Genomic DNA, 23087 nt, shown 5'->3' with positions numbered 1-23087 from the left:
AGTGGAGTAGAGCTACACAAATTTGATAATCTGAGTTCCTCTTTAGACTACTGCTGTCTATTCGGAGATACCTGCACTGGCAGTGGTTTCTTCTCACAGCAGCACAGTTGTGAGAGCCATTTTAACCTGTCATTTTTAATGGAAGTTAAACCAGGAGTGATAGTATTTGAAGGCTGTCACTTCTGGCTGAGAACTACTTCATCTCCATTTTCATGCCCTCAGCTTTATGTTTATAAGCATGCCCTGCAAAGGTACATCTTCAATATGCGGACTTCTGCATATTTGTATTATAAATGAACTACCTACAAAATCCATTTGTTTGAGAACTATTCAAAAGTCAACATTTAGACATGTAAGGTATGAGAATGTGTGTCTGGGTCTGTGTTTGGTAGCAGACTTTGGATTTAATCCTAAAATACCTTCCAGGTTGCAGCTATAAACACAACTGCTGTAAGCAGCAGCGGGTATGGCCAGCTCAGCATGTGTCAAGCTGTATGGTGGTATGTGTCAATAGAACAGCTCTTCTACAGTCACTACTATTTTTAGTGCTGGGGCATCCCAGAATACTGCAGCTGCTGCCTCTTGCACTGAGATGCTAAAAGCCTTACTCTGGCCCCTGCTAGCTTCTACTCCTGGGATCTCTTATTCCTCCCATATGATGGAATGGCCTCCAATGCTGATGACACCTGGCGTCCCTGGATCTTGGTACCCAGGCATCTAGAAGCAGAGAAGAAGGAATTGGAGCCATTACAGTGCTCTGGGGTTGGAAGGGTGAAGGAAGCAGGGCCTGGGCTGTCTGGAACCATGATGGTGGCAGTGAAAAAGTACTGAATTAATTTTCTGCAGTGTTCAGGGCAAGCTATCACTGTGCCCAGCTTTTCAGGGATGAAAAGGAGTTACAGTCTTTACAAACTCATGTAGAAAGTGTAGTAGTGCTGCTCACATAGAGCCTGTGAATCAAAGCCTTGTGGGAAGCCCATTTGCATGGGGATCAGTAGAGGCAATGACAGGGATCTCCTCTATGGAGCAGCATTTGCACAGTGATGCAGTCCTGGTTGTGTGACACAGAGGCTGCTGCCCAGGGCCTGTTCTGTCCTGCCCCCCGGAATCATGGCCACATCCTGAATCTGCTACTGTCTATAAACAGCATGGTGAGTTCAGCTAGGCTAAGTGGGCATCAGCCAGTGGGCATATGCTGAAAACTGTAAGGAGGCCCAGTAGTAGGGAGAATAGTGGTATTCTTTCTTTTTTTTTTCTGTGAGGAATCACTGGCAATTCCTTTTTAAAAGCATTATATTATAGGAGCATTTTGGCTTTAGCAACCAAAGGCTTGGCACCACAAGTTCTCATCACCGTGAGGAGCCCTCAGCACTTTGCAGAATTGGGCTGCGCCTCATCACCCACGTGCAACTGGCACATGAGCTCTTCCTTCTTTCCCTACATCTTGCCTTACTCTCTGAGCATGGTAGGACACTTCCTCTTTCCCCCATGCCATGGTTCCCAAACCCGTGAGATTGCTCTTGTTTTCTCAGCACTGAAATCTCTTCTACTCCCTGTGTCTTTTGGGTTTGATGTTGCTTCTGAGTTCAGTGAGGCTTCTGTCCATAGTTTCAATATATTGGGAAAACTACATTGTTTTTAAAAAGCAAAGCAAACAACATGAATTCTGAGAAGGAAAGCCCTTTTAAAGTGTAATTAATTTTAAGGCAAAGTGCTTTCAAAACCAAAGAAAAATCCTAAAAAAAGGAATCCTTTAACTACACAAAGCAAAATGAATTTGGCATATTGAACAACATGTTAATAAGCATCTTTAAAACAGATTATGGTTTTGATCTGATTTATTTTTCAGTCCTATGGAGACAGCTGATGAATTATATATGGTTATGGCACTTATGAATTTTAAGTCTCCTCTTGACTGAAGGCAAATGTCAAAGGCACCATGTGTTAGAACAAGATATTTTGCTTGGCAGGTATGGCTTATTCAGGAAACCGGCTTCTGTTTTATACATATTCTGCATTGCTCAGTTGGGTGTATTGGTTCTTTGAATACCCATCCTGTAGCTGTCTCATGTAGCTGAATACCTCCTCCTCATTTAGGTAAATAGCATTTTCTTTGATAGTGGAGAAGGAAGAGGGTATATCAGTGAATCCTTTCTCTTTGGCACTCTTCTAGTAAGCAGTAAGCAGAACATGTCTGTCACCTCTGCAATTTGGAGGTGCAATGGGAGCTGGGTTAGAACTGAGTTGCCATAAGGCAAAATGTTTGTGGCCATGTCCTCTCCTCTCGCTTACTTTGTCTTCTTGCCTGAGTGGGAGCAGGTTTCTCCCACCAGTGCTCAGACCTCTGGCCTGGCCTTTTTCCAGCAAACAGAAGAGACTTCCGACATTCAGGCTGAGCAAAGGACTAATGCTAAGCTTATTTCTCCTGATCTTCCAGGGCTTCTCTGAGAGAGGCAAAAGCTTTCCTAGAAGACCTGGCTCTCAAGTGGTTACCTGTAGAGTTTTCATCTGGTCTCTTTTAGCCTCTCATTTCTATCAGTGCAGAGAGTTTACTCTGGAGATAAATCTATCTTGGTGCTGGCTTTTCAGAGAGGAGCAAAGTGTCCCCTTCTCTACTTCTGACCAGCAACAGCTGCAGTCAGCAAACTTTGCTCGAAAGTGGGTGCTGTTCTTCCCAGGCAGTGTCTGTGTCAATGTGAGCTGGTCAAAGGGGAAATGGGAAGATGATTGAAAACAGCATCGTGCTTGCAGCACTGATAGCGGAGCACCCTCCAGGAAATATGTTGTATCCAGCAGAAACCCAAAACAGAATGTTTTCTGCTGAGCCTATGCCTGTTCTCCCCTCACCTGAGAAAGTAGTGTAACTCAGTGAGATTGGGAGACTCCAGATACAAGGACCATCATAACTTTAAGACTTGTGCATTGCTAGTGTTTTACTGAGTCTGCAGGAAAGAACAAAGTATGGTTTGGGCCAGCGTGATGGAAGGATGGGGTTGGTATGAATGAGAGCAAAGGTATTCATTTCCTTATAGATTGACCTGCCCAAGTTAGACACTGGATAGGGTATGACCCTTGTTGATTACATCTAAAGATGAGATTACCAAAGAATTTTGACTCTGTAACTGTTCCAGTAGAACATACATCAAGGAAAAGTAGAGCTTCAAGGTGTGGCAAGCACTTGTACAAAGATTGTTCCTAACAGTCCCGAGTGGTTGAAGATGCCATTGTGCACATGTGAGACAAGCCTCTGATAGCTGCATCTCGATTCCTGTAGCTCTATATTCTGTCTCTTTCTCCTAAATCCTCATCTTTTGCCTACCTGTTCTACTTACAGCCACTGACAGCCACTTCTCTGCTGTTGTGGTCCTGAGCCAACTTCTGTAAACTTGGGCACTCTGCTGGATGGTGGTTTTGAACTATTTCTACTTTCTGTTTCCTACTATTTCCTACTTGCTTTCTTCTGGATGCTGCATCCTTCACAGATTCTAGAGCTGGGATGAGACAACACAAGGCAGTTTACAGGGAGCTCTTCAGATTACATTCTGTTGTGATTCTTTAGTTCCTACAGAAATTGATTCGCTCTTGCACTGTAGTCCCAGGGAGGTAGGCTCATCTTTCACCAGTGATGGGTGATGGAGTAAGTATAAGGGAGATGGGGATGTAGCCCTGATGAAAATGCTGCTGGAATTGAAAGTAGGATTATTTCTCTGCTGTTACACACCCTATGGATGTCTAAAAGACCTCATGTGAGAGTTTCCTTTCTGCTAGCAGTGGGTTTCATAGATGGACAGTTCAGGTGTTCTGACTTGATACAGCTGTATCTTGGCGGAAACACAGCTGAACTGGTGCAAAGGATATTGTTGATTGTCCCTCAGCTGCTGGGGTCAGGATACATTTCTGGGTTGGATAAGTTTAGTTGAGTGGGAGGGACAGGAGATGCCACTAAGCAGATTTTAAGAAATTTCATTAAAACCAACAGTTTTTAGAATCTAGCATCTGAATTTCTCTTTTCATACCAGGTACAAGGGATATGATTAGCATAGAGATTTCAAAAGCAATGCACTTCGGTATAATGGAAAACACTGACCTGTATCTGATCCATTTGGGATCTTGGTAACAGTTGCAAATGAGGCCAAGCTGAATTCCATCAGCACAGTGAGATTTCAAGAGCCCCTCTGGAGTATGCCCAGAATAAAAAACACAGCCAACACCCCTGCATTATTAGCATGATGTCTCTCGGAGTTGGATGTGGATGTGTGTGACTTGGTAGCTAAAAGGGGGAGTTCCACTCTTGAATTTCTAAGGATTAATTCATTGAGGCCTTAATGCTTGATGAGGCTGGGGTGCTTTTAAGCTGGGGAAGGAGAAAGGTTGATCTCCTGCTGGAATGCCATTTTGCAAGGAGTTCCTTTCTTCATATTGACAAGAGTTGTTCTACTGCTATGTGTTTTTAGTAAAAGCTGTCTTTTTCATCCAGAAGGCTCATTGTTTGGGATCTTTGGCTTGCTTGTTTGTTTTCCTTTTCCAGGAAACATTGTTTCCCCATGCAGTCTCAGTGGGATTTACCAAAAGAAGCAGATTCCCTTCTCCATTTTCCAGGGAGAGACTCGGGGCAGTGAGCAAAGGGATTCTTGCAAAGTGAGAATAACAGTGCACTGAACTCTAGTCAAAAGTTTGTTATGTGTATGTGATTCTATATGTACGTATGGATATACACCTATTTGCATATATATTTCATGAAACCCTGAGCACCTTTGTGGAAAAATGTCCTTGCCAATATTGTCAGTTTCATTAGACTTTCCTTTTCTGTTCCAATAATCCAGGTTCGTTTGGGGATGATCAAAATCTGTACCTGTAACTTTACAGTTTGATTAGTTTCAGTCTCTATGTTGTATTAAACCCATTCATTGTCTGATTGCCTTCTCCCTCATTCTCTGATGATGTGTTGGGCCTATAATCTCTGAATCCTTGTGTACTGAAATTGGTACAGTCTTTGCCATCCCAGAAGAGCTTCCAGAGCAATACAGATGGTAATTTCAGGACAGGATAGGGGAGGCCTGATGAATCTTAATCACACGTTTCTCCTTCATTACCCTCTACCCACCCATTTCAGCATATCTTCACATTGTATCTTTTAAAATTGTTTTCATTTTCCTTTGTTTTCCTTCTGCTGAAGCCATACCCTTGGCTTAGTCACTCTTTCAATGTCGGAAGCATGTCATTCTTTCAGTGTCAGAAGCATGCCCTTGTGTTACAGCAGAGCCTTGCATAGCTTAGTTCTGCTGCTTTGGCACTGGGAGAACTCGCTCTTCTTTTTCACTCAGATAGTAAAATTTCCCATTGGTATAAACAGATTAATTGCAGTCTCTGTTGGTTCCCACTTAGAGTTGTGTCCCAGACACTAGCAGGCTGATGGGTCTGCCAGCCATGGTGCTCTGATGGTAGTGCTAAGGTGGTGTAGTTCTCATCTGCTGCTTTGGTACATCTAAGCCAAAAAAGGGTTTGTACTGGGCTGCTGCTTCCTGCCAGGTATTTTCATCTTTCTTATTTAATGGTGAGCAGAAAATGTATAGGACACACCATTTGGGTCTGTTTCACAAAGAATACAGGTGGTGTTGCTGTAGTGCTATAACTGAGTTTGATAGCTGTTCAAGAGTACCAGAAGCAGTTGGTATTTCCATGGCTACTTTGACATATTTGGTTTCTAGATCAACGAGGACTGCCCATTCAACTCCATTGATTTGCAACCCAACTGATTTATTTTCCTCCCTTTTTTTAATCACTTCTAAAAATAAAAAGAAATTCTGCCAGAAGCCCAGTTAGTTCCCTACCCTTCATCATAGATAGTAAGGACTAAGCAGAGTTTGTAGTGCAAATCAAAACAGAGATTGGGAACAGATAAGAAGCTGAGTCTGGTGTGTCCTTGCCTCTGAAAATCTGAGACATAGATGTGCCAAGACTCTGAGAAGATGGGTGCAAAAGGGGTCAGTTTTCAGCTGCTGCCTCTGCCTTTTTCCCCCTCTCCTTCCCCTTTTCCCATCAGCTTCTCTGTACATCATCTCCCTCTTCTGGCTGTTCCAGGGTTCCAGGAGCAGAAGGCTGCCCTCTGGCCTTGCAGAAGAGATGATGAAATCATCGTGTCAGCATGAGCTCTCTGGCCTGTATTTCCTCTTGGACTCAAAGATATCTTCTATGGCAAGAGGAACCTGGGAGGAAAATGGATAAGACTAGAAAACAAGATATTTTCTCATCTTCTTGGTGAGAAAGGACAATGGTGCTGATTATGGCACAGGGGTGAAATGCAGAGACTATTTCTTCTTGCACACTTCTTACCCCAGGGCTCTGTTACAGACCCTGGGGAAACTATGTCAGCCTGTCTCCTACTCAGCAAATTCTGTGCAAGAAGAGGGGTTTGCTCATTGCCTTTTACGTGCCACAGCACTGTCACATTTTTCTGCCATTCCCCACATCTGGTGGGTGACATGAGGAGTTAGAAAGGAAGAGATGCTGGTCTGGGAATTCACAGCCCTCTGGTAGGTAAAAGGGAGAGGGCTGAAGAGGAGGTTAGCACCTTTCTGCTCCAGTTAGACATATAAAGGGCACGAGTGCAGTCTGGGAATAACTGGTATCTTTAGAGCTTTAGCTTATTTCTTTGAGTGTGATGATGCTAAGTTTTTACTAAATATTCCAGTGTCGCTGCAACAAAAGTGCATATGAACTCAAGGTAGCAGGTGTGATGTGCTTTAAGGACCACAGCATTATCCTGTTGGAGCAGATGAAAGAGCAGATGGCATAATTTAAATTCCCAGGTTCTTTAGACAAGGTCTACTGAAGACTGAAAGGTACAATCCTCATGTCATTGTATGGCATGTCATAATGTTAGATTTAACACCTGACAATCAAAATGCTAGTCATAAAGCAGGGAAGAAAAATTACACTATAGAAGTAGGTGTGTCAAATCTGAGAAGCTGAAAGATTTTTTCTATCTCAAGCTATTATTGTCCTGAAGTGCTATGTCTTGTACTTACCTCTGTTAGAATACCACTAAGACTGTTTTTTGCTTTTCCATAAGGAGTCATTTTCTAAGTAATAATCTTGTAGGAGCTTTTATTCTGGAAACGCCTGTCCTTTGAACTAAGATCTTCACCCTAAATCAGAGGTGGAGATTCTTCCTTGCTGTTATTTTATACATGAGAATTATTGTTGTTATAGAAGGGGAATGTGATTACTGCTGTGCAAAGATGCCAGTAAGGGCAAGGCACACACTGTGTGTTTTTTCAAGATGCAGAAAGGCAAATGAAATATCTTTGTGGAATAAAGTAACCAGAGTCAGGGGGTGGGATCAACAGGCAGTAGATTCTAGGATGGGGTTTGAACAAGGCTGAGGTATGTGGTCTGGGGAAGTCTGAAAATGCAGAGAACTGAAGATGCAGATGTGTGTGTGCATGGAGCATGCAAGACTGAGAGAGAAGGTGTTGGAAGTGATGCTGACAGAGCAAATCACAGGGGAGGATCAAGCCTGCTATGGGATTTTTGCTTTGTTGGTGGAAATAGAACATTGTGTATATTTTTGTGAGCCAGCAGGACCATACGTGCATAACACCTTCACTGATAAAATAATTTTTTTCTTAATAGGAATATAGATAGTCCTCTGATACTGGCATACTGCTTAGGCAAGGTAGGCAATATAGGAAGAAAAATGCTCTATTATTTTATTTTATTTTTAACTTTATTTAATTTTTATTAATGTATTTTTTAACCAGAAAGAAGCAAATGTCACTGTCTCTGCTCAGTTAGGTTATGGCTGTAGTCGAGAATGTGTGTTCTTTAGTGTTCATGATACTTATGTGAGGAACTGGCAGAACAAGCAAACTCTGATGTATGTCTGAAGTGATATTGACTGAAGCAGTATTTTTATGTACTTACTCCATGATGTCAAGTGAAGTTATGAGGATGAGCAGTGGGTTTTCTCCCATTGGCTATTCGTTTCAGCACTGACTTTACAAAATCATGTGCTTAGGCCCATTGCCTTAGATTTCTTCAGTGACTGAGGGTTGAAGAAATCTGTGTTAGCTATGGAGCTTGTTGAGAAGATCACCAAATTCACTTAATTAATTCCTATAATAATAAGCTAGTCCATTAGTCTGCAGTGCCACCTAGCCTCTTCATTCTTTGGGGAGCAGGGAGTATGGCACGAATATTTAGAAAGATAAAAACTACTTGGAAAACATACCTGTAACAATCTTTTCCCCCCTTCATTTAAAGATACAGCTCATTTAAGTCCATCTCATCAGAAGATTTTAATCAACAGTCTGAAAATTGTTGCCCTGATATTAGCCAGTGACAGAAAAGACAGGGAGAATTAGAGATTATTTGTCTTCAAAATGTTAGTTCCTTGTTCAATGCAAGTATTACTCATAATTTGTAAGGTTTGAGCTTGGTAAGGAAGCAGAAAGCTGGTGCATGACTATTAAATTTCTTAACAGTGTGATTCATCTCAAAATGATTCAGAGACTATTGATAGCAGTCCTGTCAGGAGTTGCCATCTCTGTGGTGAAGTTGGAGTGGTTAGTGACATACCACTAGTGCTTTGTGGCATTTCATAGCATTCGTGTCTTAAGAATATGCAGGGTAATGAAGGCAGCAAGTGTAGTTCTGCTGGAATGCTGATAGTAGCATCGCTGCCACCTGAAGAAGTCATGTAGAATTGCCTTCTGTCCTTGGGTGGGTCACAGGGCAGATTGTTGGGGAGAGAAATGGCTCTGGGAAAGGGGAACCAAGACTGATGCCTACCCTGTCCATGTATGCCTTTGGGAGCCAGGACTGCTTCTTTCTGATTCCTCCTTTTTTCCTGAAAGGAAATTGGTGTGCTTGGGTTAGGAGAGTGGCTACTGCAGAATAGCCATTTGGCTGTGTTTCATGGAAAGCCATGGTCCTGAAACTGCAGGAAGAGACAGAGACATTAGCAAGGGTGCAGGGTGGGAACAGCATCCCAAAATCTGGCAGGATGAAGTAGGTCAGTGAAGGGTGAGAAACATGTCCTTACATCCATGAACTCCACCAACTTTGAAAGAGGCCTTTGTGCTTCTCCTGGTCTCTCTGCCCTACCTGTCAGTTGAACCATCTTCATCACTGTTTCAAGACAGAATTCTTTCTCCTCACCTTTTGGGTGGCTGGGTTCACATTTTTTTGCTGTTCCAATGATGATCTGACTCTTGTGTTACAGAATTGCTGATAAATGTACGATGGGGAAAATCTATTAAAATAATTAATTTCTGACCAATACATTCCCAAGACATCTGTGTTAGCTTCTGTCTTCTTAAATAACAAATGTATTTAATCTGAAGCTTTGTGTTGCAGTAGCTCTGTAGAAACAAACACAGCTTTTTGCTTTGGCACAGTTAAACAGAATCTCCCTTCATTTAGACTAGTAAGAAATTAGCAGATAGGTCCTTTGTGAAAATCTGCAAATGGTGACTAAACATGGGGCCACTCTCATGATGCCAACAAGAATAGGCAGAAAATGGAAAATGTGCACTGCCACAGGCTGCCTTTGTGCAGCAGGCTCATTTGCCATTGCCAAGTAAGACCAGAGACTAAGCTGAACGAGTGTAGGTGGGATGGGATGGGATGCCATTCCTGCTTTTCTTTGGTATGGATTTCAGCTTACATTATTACAGTGCTCAAAAACTTTGGTAGCTAGAATGGGTACCACAGAAGGCTTATATGATAATTTGAGGGTGGGAGTAATGAGAAGAAAAAACTACTGAGTTTCATCTCCAAATCCTACTAGATTTTCTTATCAGCAGACTTTCCTGCACTGTTTAACAATGCATTTATATATGACTTTTGTTTGAGAATGCACTGCAGTAGGTTTTGGCTTGACTGGAAGAGTCATTTGAGAAGTGTGCATATGTCTAATGGTTAGACACAGCCTGTTTGCTCATACAGATTTCATAAAGGGGGCTGTTAGAGCATATCGTACAGAATTTATTGGGTTAAACAAAACCCATCAGTAAGTGTTGTAAAGCTGTAAAAAGCTATCCAGATTCAGAGATCCAGTGAATCAGCTTAAAAGTCTAACACTAAAGCCATACCTTCTTGCTTTTCTGAGGGAATGAGCTGCCCAGTCTCTGTATCTCACCAAACAAGAGATGAGGAACTCCTGGTGAGTTAGAGAGCTACCATCTTTGCTTAGGCATAGATTGATAGCTCACTCTTTAAAAATAGCAGGGGTTTCTAAGTGAGGAGTTAAAACTAGTAAAAAAAAATCAACTGGCTAAAGCTGGTCATAGTAGTATTGTGGTCATAGTAGTACTGAAATGATCAAAAGGCATTTGTGGATGCACCTGCTGTTGGGTGGGGTGTTTGTGTTATTCTGGAAGCTAGAAGGTTCCTTGTATTGTTGGGATGCTATAATAGCCCCAGAGAACTGCAGCATTCTATTATATCTGCTGGCTAATCATCCAACATGAGTGGCAAGTAAAATAAGGAAAGGGAATTACATTCTAGTATTCTGAAAAAAACCCCAACAACCAACCACAGTGATTTGTAAGGGAATTCATACAATCAGAGAACAGTGGAGCACCTGTAATTACTAACCACTATTAACAAGTTGTAAAGACTAGCTGTTGCAAGCTGCATTTTACCCTTCTTTGAACATAGCATTTAGAAAAGAAATGGAAAAGTTAAATATTAGGACCAATTTTGAAACACTTTTCAATACTTTTTGTGATTTCTTTATTTCCTTTATAAAGGTTCAGGTTCTATGAAAGGGCTGAAAAGGGAGGTTTAGATACAGAATAAGGAATACCTAAATTCTGTGAATAAGCTGCGATGCGTATATGCATCTCTTTAATTAACATCCTGTACCACTAGCTTTAATAATTTTTCTGCAGAATATGATAGCTTGACTGAGAAAGAGACCTTGGGCACTAATCAATAGACAGCTTGAGAGTGCTGGAACAGTGTAGCTTAGTAGCTGGGGAATATGCCTAGGAACAAGTGCTGGAGCTTCTGTTTCCTTTTCTGTGGGTTGTCCTCACCCAGTGTTAAATGCGTAAATTGCTTTGGGAATGGAGCCCAGGCCTCTTGAATCCTTTGTTGTGCGGTGGGCAAGAAGGATGTAAGGTGTTGTGAGAACATAAGACTAGGTTTCCAGTTCCCTCTAATCTAACTAACAGGTGATTATACAAAAGGCATTCAATGACCCCAACAGGGTGTTTTTGAAGGAGCTTGGCCTTTTTTTCAAGATTCTGTGTTCAACACAGTAGGATGCATCAGAGCACATCAGGCAGATTAAGTGATCTGGGGGTATTACATACCACCATGCTGTTTCTCGGGTGTCTGTCAGACTGCAGCAGGAGTGAAGGACAACAGTGCCTTGGCTGGGGTAGCTTTGGACACACTCAGCAGAAGAACAAATATTGTCCTGGTCCAAGAGGGAGGCAGCTTAGACACAGTCAGGGTTAAGCAGGCTCTGAGTTTCTGGATCACAGCTTATGATATCAATTCCTGTCTTCTTTACAAGTGCGGCATTGCACCTCGCTTAGTTCTCTTTGGTCCTGACTATGCAGCAGATTATGCTGTTTGGCTGAAGTCTGGTCACTTTGCTTCCCCATACCTCTGTGACATGGGGTTAATGATGTATCTTTTCTCTTGCCATTCACCTGTCACATCTCTTTAATTACCACTTTTCATTGAGTAGGTGCACTCTTCTCCTCTGTGTTCATACAGTGTCCAGTGCATGGGTCCCTGCCCCCCGCCACAGCTTCTAAGCATTATTATAGCATAATGCAAATAAATAGTATGAAGATGTTGCTGTGGAAAAACCCTCTGAAACTAAGCCTGCTTTGCTTCCCAGAAATACAAAACAAATTACCGTGTACTTTTAACTGCATCCATTGGCTGCTTTTGACTCATGATAGTTTATGCTGTGAATTTTTAATAGCAATAATAACAACAACTACTTTCCTAATCCTTAGCATAAGAACAAACAGGAATGTTTGGCATTTTCATCCCGGTTTTCAGGTTGAAAGTCTCTGTGTACATTGCTTGGCTCTCAGTTGACAGTGGTGCTTTATGTAAACAGAGGAGATAGTCCTGTGCTCCCCTGGGGCCTCTCCATGGCCCAGGAGCACCATTTCAGCCCAGCCTGGGGCCATAAGTCTCTGCCCCTGTGACATACACGGGATACTGGTCTCCAGCTCTGCTCTGCTGGGCCCAATATGTGGGCTGATGTCCTGGCTTGACCTTAGGCCTGCCTTATTCTTATGAACTTCCCTGATGCTCTGGACTTGTGGCTGAATGTGGTGGCCATCTGCAGGCCTGCCCTGCACACCTTGCTCATGGCCTGTAGGACAGAGACCTGGGTAGGGCAGAGACCTTGCCCTGTCAGCCATGTTAGGAGCTGTCAGCCTTCATTGCTTCCTGACAAAGAGCTTTGTATTAAAACGTTGGGAAGTGTAGCTGCAATGAGAAGGGAGATGAAATGCAAAATCAGGATTGACTCAATGAGGAATTCAATGCAAATATTAACTTTGTCTCCCCCTTCTACTAATGCACATCTAGCTTTGAACTACAAATCCCCACAGTCTTGGATGAAATATTTTAAATGATTGAAGTAATCAAATTCGAGTGTTGTTCTTTCCCTTTGTGGTGCAGTAAGAAGTTAAATATTTCACATGCTGCCTTACACAGCGCAAAAGCACATTGCTGGCATTCTGTGTTGATTTTCCCTCCCCATTTTTTCCCATAAGCCCATACTCAAGTCTGACCAGAATCAGTCGGATCCTTGGTATGTGCAAGTGCCTTGGTTAGAACTGAGATTAAACTCCTTCAAACTCCTTAATCAAAATACCTCCTCTCACACTCCCAAAATAAGGTCACAAAGCTTCAGCACCTGTCCAGATGATGATTTATTGCTGTAGATGGAGGACAGGTATTGCAACTCCCTTTTCATTCTTGAACACCTTCCACCATTCTCAAAGATCTGAAAAAATATTGTCTCTAATAGTGTTTCAAAAGCCCTTTTATACTTTCTTTATAAAGGATACTCTTGACTAATGTACTCAGAATGGGATAATAATGACAACTTGACATGCATAGAAGCATTTTATACAATTCAAAATGACAAGTTGTCAGAAAATATAATGGACAACCAGGGGTAGTGTACCTGATGTGGAGAGAAGACCATTAAGTGTCTTGAAGTTTAAACTGGGCAGCCCTGCTGTGAAACATGCTTGAAAGCCCCATTGTCTGCTGGGTTGCTTCTGAGCCTTTGAAAGCACATGAGAGTAGATTAAGGAAAGGTGTTAATTTAAACTAGAATTCCTGACTAGCGACACAAGTAGACAAGCTCTCAGATAGACCATCACTTCTAATGCAGCCATTATTTCTCTGTTGCACAGCTGTTCTTTTGTTCTTGCCCCAGTGGAATGTCTCAGCTCTGTTTGCAGTGCCCAGCAATGCCACTTTTGTGACTCGGACCTGGAGGAGGTGGCTGAAGTTCTCAGCTACTCACTGCCTTGGTTAATGTACCAGGTAATTCCTTAAGGTTGTACCTGATTCTTGTTTTTTTAGTCCACGTTGGATAGCAGCACTATTTTCCTTTTAACCCTTTTCACCTCTTCCTTAATCAAAGAACATGTGTAAGACCACATTGTCTCCTCTAGACACCCATCCTTGAACATGCACACATACTTATACCATAATAGTAAGTGGGGATGACCACAGATAAATACCCTTTAAAGGGAGTGCTAGGAAGTTGGAGAATCTGAGAAAGTTCGGGCTTGCAACAGGCTGCTTAAATGTGAATAAAGGTGCTGTCTAGCTTTAGGTGTATGTGTGGAAAAATGTGTCTGCTTTGTCCTAAAACCAGCATAAGTGGTTAAAAAAAGAATTCAAAATACAACCCAAAGCTCTAGTTCCAGCTGCTCTAACGAGTAGTAAGAAGAATCTCCCTTTCCTCTGTATTTACAATTAATTTAAGTTGTAATGTTTTTACAATGCAAGATACAGGCTCTGGTGCCTGTAGGCAGTGAGGCTATCTGTGGGATTGTACTCATGCTCCTGAAACAGAGCAGTTCACTTTCTCAACTTGTATCAGCCCGAGCTGTTGATGAAACACTTCAATACAGCCCAAAGCAAACTAAGGCTTGTGAAGAGTTTGTGTGACTGTAAAACAACTCATATTAATGAGCCCTTTGAATTCAGACTGATCCCTTCTATCCAGAGCTAGAATAAGTTGTCTAGAATAGAATGGGGTAAAAAAAGGAATTTTCAAAGGATCACTGAAATACTGATGAGACTAATTCACCACGTGGAACAACTTCTTTCTGTGAAGGGGCAGAAAAGGGAGCCTGAAGCAATGACATTTGTAATGTAGCTCTCACAGTTGTTTCACGTTAGAGGGAGGGAATCCAAGTCTTAATGTGCAAGCGACATTTACTGTCTCTCCTACAGCAAAAGTCCTTTAAATAACAAATGCACATTTAGACTGGCTTTGATCTCTTGAAGCAATATGATTAGTTTAAAGACATGTTTCGGTTTTAATCTTCCCCCCTCTTCTATATCTTAAGTTTAGAAGTGGAATTCTGGTCATGTTATTTTTTTTTTTCCCTAGGTGATTAATTTTGAAATGTTTACAGGACAAAACATCAAAGTTTGTGGCTGCCTGTAACTTTTCCCAAATCTTAAGTATTTATAGATTCTGTCTCTGAAATGTGTATCTGATTTAAATCTTTAATTTAGTGAACTCTGAGCACAGCAGTCATTGGAGTTAATTTAGTAAATAAGCATGTGGGCAAGTGTGGGAACACCTTGTAATGCTGCTTTTCTTTTCCAGTTACATCAGTTGGTCTAATATCAGCTATTCCCTCTCCTTTCAAGTCTCCTTAAAACATCACCATCTCTAGAGCAAGACACATCCAAAAGTGACAGTCTCAGGGCATATGTGAGAGTTTAACAGGAGCCTCTGGGTTTCAGTAGGCGGTTTGTCTCACAAGTTAGGGCATGAATGATGCTGCTTAGCTTCTTGCAGAGGAAGCTTTCCATTGCTCCATAGCCTTTAAAATGACGGTGGGGGCTCAGTCTATCCTCTGAAGACTATCTGGACTCTGAGGTGGTAAGGAGAAGGAAGCACCTTTACCCACCTGCACAAACTGCTCCTTCAGACCCAGGCTGCTGAGACAGATGGTTCATGGCACAGTTTGAGTTGGTGGACTGGAGAGCAAGGGAGGGGGGAAAGTCAGGATGCTGGTCAAGTCCCTGTACCATGTGTGTGGAATTATCCAGCCCACTCATGGAATGAAATTCCATGTCCAAAATCCAGATGAAATTACAGTGCTGGAGTCCCTGCCACATTGCATGTCATTGTGCCCAAGACTGAGCTGTGGCTTTGCACTTTCAAAATGCCTATTAGGGCAAAGCAATTCTGCATCTCCTCTGGCACTGTCTGGAGGAAAATTCTGTCTGACTGTTGGGCCGGCACTTAGCTATGCAGGACATGGACTCACTTCCTTTTCCTACTGCCTGCCTTCAGTAGAAATTCTCCTGCACACTGTTTAACAAGTCTTTTACAAGGCTGCAGCTCTGTGGTCTTGTCCTTCCGCTCCTGACAAAGGGAGGTGAGCTCTTCTCCGGACGGGACGGTTCGCATGTGGCTGAAGTCAGGGCTGAGGCATGCTGGGCTTTGCTGATGTAACGGCCTCGCTGCAATTTTCATTCAGATCTGGTTGGCTGTGAGCTGGCAGAGAGCCTCAGCCTCAGATACGCCTCCAACTCAGATGAGGTCATCCCTGCTTTTTTTTTTTTTTCTGCTTTGGAAGTCGGTTGTGTAGCAACGTTTAAGGTCAGAGTGCTAATTTCCCCACCATTGCACATCTCCGGGAGCAGGAACCCCCTTTTCCCCCTCTCAGCTGCACTCTTTCCCAGCACCATCACAGACTCTGCTCTCCCTTTAAAGAGAGAGGAGGAGCAAAAGGAAGATGAATTTACCGCAGTGCATTTTATAATTGATTCTTGCATCCAGGTCAGAAGGGAGTGTTTGCTGGCAAGACATTGCAGAGGTGCACGCTCCTAATACGAGTGTTAAATAGCTCTAGGACGGAAGAAACTCCAGACCCTGCTGCTGCCAGAAGTGAAACTACTCGCCCTGCCCAGTCTCTTGGTCGCTTCCCCGCCCTCCCACCGTGTGCCGTGCAGCGATGCATCCAGCCAGCAGAGGACGGGGTAGGTCCCCTCGGCTGTCAGTCAGTAGGAGCTGCCCGGCTCGGGACGAGCTGATCGCGAAATAAGGACTGGCCCTGCGGAGAGCAGAGCACAGAAAGCTGGGGTGTCCAGCCCCGTACCCTGGCTGGAAGCATCGCCTGTTTGGCATCTTCCTCCCTCCAGCCCCAGTCCAGGTAATCCCGCATCATCTCCCGCGAGGAACTGCCTTCTAACTTCGGCGCTGACGCCAGGTCTGCCTGCACGTCGTGGGCAGGATGGGGGTTGCGGAATCCCCTCTCTGCCCCGGGGGCAGCCAGCCCCCTCCTCCTCTTCCTCCCACCGCCGAGCCCCGCGCTGGAATCCCTTTGGCACAGCCTCTTCACCATGTCCTGCCAGAGGCGGAGAACCCTCAACCGAGTGCCTAAGCGGGACCGGCCCCAGCACCACGGACAGATCTCGGCTCCGAGCCGACCGACCCCAGCACCGCGGACAGATCTCGGCTCCGGGAGGAACAACCCCAGCTCCGCGCCCAGATCCCGGCTCCGGGCGGACCGGCCTCAGCACCACGGACAGATCCCGGGGTGCCTCCGGGCTCCGCCGGCGGGAGGGAGTGAGCTCGGCGCCCGCTCCAGCCCCGCTCCGTGCCTTGGTGACCCGGGTTCCTGCGTACTGCTGGCAGCCCGCTGCGGTAGCGGCACTCCGTGCTGCCGAGAAATCCCCCCGCACTTACTGTCACCCACCTTGCTCACGGTGCCAGAAGAGAGCTTGTATTTGGGGCTCAGAGTCTGTCTTCTGTGGATCGGGATTTTAGAGCTTGGACGGTGCCTGGTTACGGTGGTGTATGAGTCTACAGACTCCAAGGTGCACTACAGAGTTAGAAAGAAACCTTGGATCTGTCACGGCGTGGAGGGCTAAAATAAACCCTATCCAACCAGCAAACCCAACCTAGGCCTTCCTGCCTCCCTGCAACCAACTTTAAACACACACAGACCCAACCGTGAGAATTCCCTCCTTCCCTCCTCCCTCGATGCTCCTTCCTTCAGCGACTGTAGGATGAGGCATTTTCTTCTATCTGGCTCAGGGTAAAATCATACCCTGGGGGCATCAACACACATCTGGCAGGGACTGAAAGGTTTTAATCCAGCCTCTACTGCAATCAACAATGGCAAATGAACCAGTGATTCTGAATGTTTATGACATGGTGAGTAGGAAGCACTACTGGCTGAGGGGGAGTGGGGCTGGGTGGGAGTTCATGCTTGGAGGGCAGGCACTGTACAAAGAGGAGCCAAGCACAGATCCTCAGAGGGGCTGATGCCCTCCCCCTCCCTGTCTTCCCTGTTCCAAACTCCTCATCTAAGCCTGTCATCCTATCATGTCAAAGATGATGCTGACCCTGCTCTTTTTTTGTTGTTTTTTTTTAATGTTTAGCATATTGGGCCAGATTACAGGTATTGCCCCAGATTTTCTGCAGAATCTTTCAGGAGCAGCACTGGGTGAGGAGAGGACTTTTTAATTTCCAGTGCCCCAGTTAAGGAAGAAAATGTGGTCACCTCTGCCTTTGTAAGAGATAATTCTCCTTTAAATTTGAGTGAGCAAGCATTACCAGGCTGTGGGGTGGGGGTCAGGATTTCATTTGAGGAGAAATAGCTGTAGAGTTGCAGTAAGGGCATAGTTTCTAGGCTAATAATCTGGATCAATTCCTTGTATGCGTAAGATTGTAGTTAATAATTTTCTCTGAAGGTTAATTGCAACAACAAGAATAAGAAATCGTCTGGTGAAGTTTCAGCACAGAAAGGTGCATGGGCACATGCTGCTCAGCAATATTTCCTGAAAGTTTACAGGGTAGCAAGTGGTTTTCCTTGACCTCCTCTTGCAAGGGGGAATGCGAGTGGGTGTTTTCTGTGCTAGCAGATCAGAAGGTCCGAGTCTTAGCACAAACTCCCAAAGAGAAGAAGGCTTGGAACAACCTATTTGCTTGCTGGTCTGACAGAAGCTTAGGAGAGGCATGTTCAGATGAGGATTGTTTTGATGATTATGTATTTCACCTTTGCTTTTTGATTACCAACTAATGATTTTTAAAAAGTAGTCTTGAGATCTTCCACAAATTACTTTCTGGGGAAAATACAACTTTGTAAGGCCCAGGTGCTGACTGAACTCTAAGTATCCAGCTCCAGACATTTAAGATTACAGCATACGTTTGCTTTTTATCATCAGGCAGTGACAACTTTTACCAGGAAGCCCACAGAATAGTGTGGGTTTCCCTGTTGGGGAAATCCAGAGAATAGACAGTGAAGAGATTAGGAGTGGGTTGCTGTAAAAGTCAAACGTCTTTTTATCACAAGGATCAAGGGACCTTTTGTGAACTAAAACAAGTGGGTTGTTTTCTGAGGGAAGAGTGAGTGGTAAGAATTATTTAGGTAGGACTGTATCTGCATTGGTGAGCAGTCCAAAAAGCACAAGTACAGGGGGCTGAAGCTGCTTCTTCCAGAGCTATCATTGGTAAAGCTGAGCAAGTTAGTGTAAAATCCTTCTCAAGACTTTGGTCTTCAGTGTTTAATGGTCAGTTGCTTAGCAGCCTGAAGTGTGAACTCTCCCAAGATGTTCTTCAACCAACAGGTGGTCTGGTAACCCAAATAGGTAGTAACTAGTGCCTGATAACAAGGGACTCACATTGCAAATGCATGCACAAGAGTTTATCATTAATCCTTTGAGGAAAATAAAGGAGTTGCATTGTCCTTTTAAAATATCCACTGACTTCCTTGCAATTTTTTTAGTTTGTTCTGCAGCAGACTATGGCCTAAGCTTTCCTCTCTCAGCCACTGTTGATTCATACCAAACCAGTGAATATTTCACAACTGAGCTGAAGAGATCCAAATACTGGATGGACATGGTCTTTACCTTTTTATGTTTGATTGATTCATTGATACCAAAGATGAAGCCTTAAGTAATTAAGGCAGAAGGAGCTTGCTGTTCATGGTCACTGTGTTCTGAGGTGGACACCCAGACACAGTGAACTGAACTGAGGTCATCAGTTTACTTCAGACTGAGTAGTTTTTGCTGCTTAGCAAACCACAAAAATCTTCATGTGTAAGTACTAACTCCATGGGTTAACCAGTCTGTACACAGAAACCATTCTATTTTCATATAGCATCTGTTTGACTACCACTGAGTCACCCGTAGCTCAAGTCCTACATTATGACTATTGAGGCTACACGCTTTTCCATTGCTGCTATGATTTTAACACCACGAAGCCTGGAATGTAGCCATGCAAAATCTGCACTTTGTTACACTGTGGTGGGGAATTGCGGGGGAACTGGGAAATGAGCACATTTGCTTGAATGACTGTTGGAAAACTAGCCTCAATGGAAAAAACCCAACAACAACAAAGAAAAGACAGCTGGGAACAACAATTAACTGGATGTAAAGCTCTGCTTTCCTGACAAAAACCGTGACCCCTGTATGGCAACTGGAAGCACTTACACTGCAGGAAAACTTATCCCTAGGGCAGAAGTTCAATTATGGGCTTTGTGCAACTATGAAATACCCACTCTGTGTAGTCTTGTGTATTCAAAGATTATAGCCATTTATCCTTTTACCCATTGGATATGTAGCAGGCTTCTTAAGGACAAAAAACGTGCTGCTATTTAATGAGGTGTTTTGCACAAATTACTGAAGCAAGTAGATCTATTTGTAGGCTTGTTTTCTTCAGCATGAAATAATGGGGCAAAAATCACTGGGTATTCCAAGTGTTCTGAATATTGTCATCAAAAGCAACCTTCCATCACCCCCAGCACACAGGGTGGTTATATCCTGTCCTATCTCTTGCCAAAGAGCTTGTATGAAGCTTGTACACACCTGGACACTTGGAAAACAGACAGGGCAGGTGGGCTTTGCTGTTCAATTAGGACATTTTAAAGAGTAGATATGCAGAATACTGAACTCTGATTTAATGTGTAAGTGTGAACACAGAATAACAACATGGATCAGGGGGTTGATCATGGATGAATCTCTTTCCCAGTCTGAATCCAGCTCTTGCATGGACTTAACCTAAGTCAATTGTTGGCTGGAGACCTGCAAGAAATAACTATGTCTATAAAGTCTGTGACAGAGTTTGCTCAGATCAGTCAGTTACCACTTCACCTTCAGAGGGATAAATCAAATTCCCTTTCATAACTTGCAGTTCTCTTCCCTCCAGTCTGCCTCAATAAGCTGTTTATCATGGAACAGATCTTACTTAGATCACAGGGTTGACTTTTTTTAGTCAGGATTTTATCCTGTTCCCTCATCACTTTAAGTCTTTATGGCTTACTTTGGAATAGTTTACTCAGTCACTGTACATTAATAAATGTTGCTTACTTAAATCAGGCAGAAGAGTAACTGCATTTATTTCCTGGTTTTAAATCTTTAACAAGCTAAACATATTTCACTAAAATTAGTTTGCTTGGCAGAGATTCAAGTTTGGGGGCTCTCATTATATTTTCAGCTTATTGCATAACACATTCACGCTATCATATTAAAGGCAAAGATATTCATATCACTGTTTTCCCTCTTTTATTTTTATTATTGTTGTCCTGAATTTCCACTGTCTTTGCAGCTGATAACATACAAAACTGTTGTTTTGATCTACTGGCATATTTGATTACTCCTCCTGCTGGGGAAAATGAGCCCCTGAGATGTGTTGCAGAGGAGAATGAGAGCCCTGGTCAGCAGGGAGCCAGGGAGCAGTGATGTAGGGTCCATTTGAACAAGACAGGGGCCCTCTTACTCAGCCTTGTCCCACAGTTATTCCATTGATTCCACTGACATTACTTGTCATCCCCTCTGGAGTGAATGAGAGGGAAATAATATTCAGGTCACTGTGGATGGACTGAAGGAAGAGAGATGCTTTGTACCTCTGTCTTTAGTATATAAGGAGCCTTTGAGTCTATTACAAAAGCAGGAACAGGATTGCAAGCAAAGCACTTCATTCTATGAAGTGATTGTTTTAAAGCACTGACTAGATCATGGAGCATGTCATTATCTGGAGGAAAGAAAAAATCTAGTTACTTAGAAAAATGTGAACATGTTTGTGCTTACTGTAGGTAAAGGTCTCAGATGCTCTTAGCTCGCTTAGTCAGAAGAGTGAAAAATCCTAGTGCAGGTGGTGGCCCCATCTCTGCGCTACTTGTTAGTTGTTTGTGAGCTGCTGTGTGAGGAGAAGCATCACCTGGCTCTATTTGGTATTCCAGGAAGCCACATGGAGAGCAAGAGGGATTTTTTGTCAAGTAAGTTGATAGCTGTGAAATTTCTTGCAGTGATGAGCTGAACAGTTGCTCTAAGTCAATAGTAGAACACATGGTCTTGAAAGATTAAGTGATGGACAGTCACTAGGTTTTCCTTTTTTTTTTTTCCTTACTTCATGTGTTGGCCAAACTGAATGTATTTAACAAACAGAGAGCAAAAAGCAAAATATTGCCTTTGGGAGATTTTACTTAAATTCTGGCAACTCCTTGGCAACCCCTAACAGATATATATATAAAAATGAAATTCTTTGATTTTCCTTCAAATGTTTGCCAGTCATTTCTGTCCAAAATTATTAGCCAAATCTGAATCATTTCAGTTCTCCAAAACACACTGTTCACTCAAAAGTTTGCCATGTTCCTGGAAGGGTGTGGTAGGTGCACCATATTCTTATTTGTTCTGTGACCAGTCACAAAACTCATAAGAATCCCCTCTTCCATGAATAAGAACTGGCTAGGGAAAATCTGGGGTGTTTTAATCTTCTTCATAGGCTTGTTGTGGAGATAAGCTCAAAGATAAATCCTAAAATTCCTGAAGGAAAAGGGGAAGACTTTATGCTTGGAATTTTACTTTATCACTGACTCTTCATTTATCCAGATTCATATTCATTCTTCTGTCTTCAAACCATGTCAAGCACAGGGTACTGGATAGCAAAACAGAATGGTGAGCTAACAGGGGCCTGGTGTCTGCAAATGGGTTCCCCACAGGGCTATAGCACGTCCCACAGGAGTGCTAAACGCTCTTTGTTTCTGGGAGGAGTCAGTCATAGTGCTGCTCAAAAGTGGTAGTGCGAGGAATCAGGTAGCCCTCAGGTGCTTGTTTTATGCATCTTCCTAGAGCTTTGAGTTGGTCTCCTGTTCTGCTTTTTTGTTTGGTTTGATTGGGTTTGTTTCTTTGTTTGGTAGGACTGAGTTCAGGTTATTAAACTATGCATATGCTGCATATAGGTTCAGGGTTTGTAATCACTCTTGTGTCATACTATGATACTTTCTATTATGGGCCCAAAAAGTCTCTGGGAAGACTCTTGGTTAAGGTCAGAGAGACTAAACAGACCACTGCTGAGAATGAGAGAGGAGGGCAGGAAAAGCTGCTCCCTGGATAACAGCAGAGTCCTGAGCCCAAGATAGGAGAAGTCTGTCCAGACTGCTTCAGTTTTCTTGGGTGCAACAATTCCCAGTGCAAATGCTCTTGACTTTGAAAATAAGAAGTCAATAATTTTTTTTAAAAAGCTGTTATGGCAAATTTTATGGCAGAACATTAGAGGTTTCAAATAAATCAGGCTGAGCAGCCTGGCAGTGTGTGCAGGTGAGGAAAACTAGGCTTTGTTTCTACTTCTCTTTTCCTCCTAGACTGCATCAATTTCATTTGAGTGACAGCACGCTGACCTCAGGCAGGGTAGTCATAGGGTGGGATTACTCCCTTGCCCTGCCTGAATGCAGGAGCAGAGGAACAAGGAAAGCAGTTTGGTGATGCTGAGCACTGTGTTCTGGTCAGTGCCTGCTTCAAGCCTGTGAGAAGACAATGAAATGCAGCTAGGCTTCCCTCCTCTCTTGTATCTTTGGAGAGAGGAAATCAGTTGGAGGAAGAAAAGATTAATA

The 23087-nt window shown here is 43.3% G+C and overlaps 1 protein-coding gene across 2 annotated transcripts in view; it reads left to right on the top strand.

The window, feature by feature from the left end:
* LOC116444894 (deubiquitinase DESI2-like) overlaps positions 1-23087 on the top strand; it is a 95100-nt gene that overhangs the window by 23174 nt on the left and 48839 nt on the right. The window contains exon 1 of one of the 2 annotated variants that reach the window (XM_032110615.1): positions 15861-17410. The exons of the other annotated variant lie outside the window; for it this stretch is intronic. Coding sequence (XP_031966506.1) covers positions 17372-17410 — 39 coding nt within the window. The 5' untranslated portion in view covers positions 15861-17371. Of the gene's footprint in view, positions 1-15860; positions 17411-23087 lie in introns of those variants that run through there. 2 annotated transcript variants of the gene reach the window in all.

Source organism: Corvus moneduloides, chromosome 6 (assembly GCF_009650955.1).
Source record: "Corvus moneduloides isolate bCorMon1 chromosome 6, bCorMon1.pri, whole genome shotgun sequence".
Taxonomy (NCBI): Eukaryota; Metazoa; Chordata; class Aves; order Passeriformes; family Corvidae; genus Corvus; species Corvus moneduloides.
This window is presented reverse-complemented; position numbering and strand designations above follow the sequence as displayed.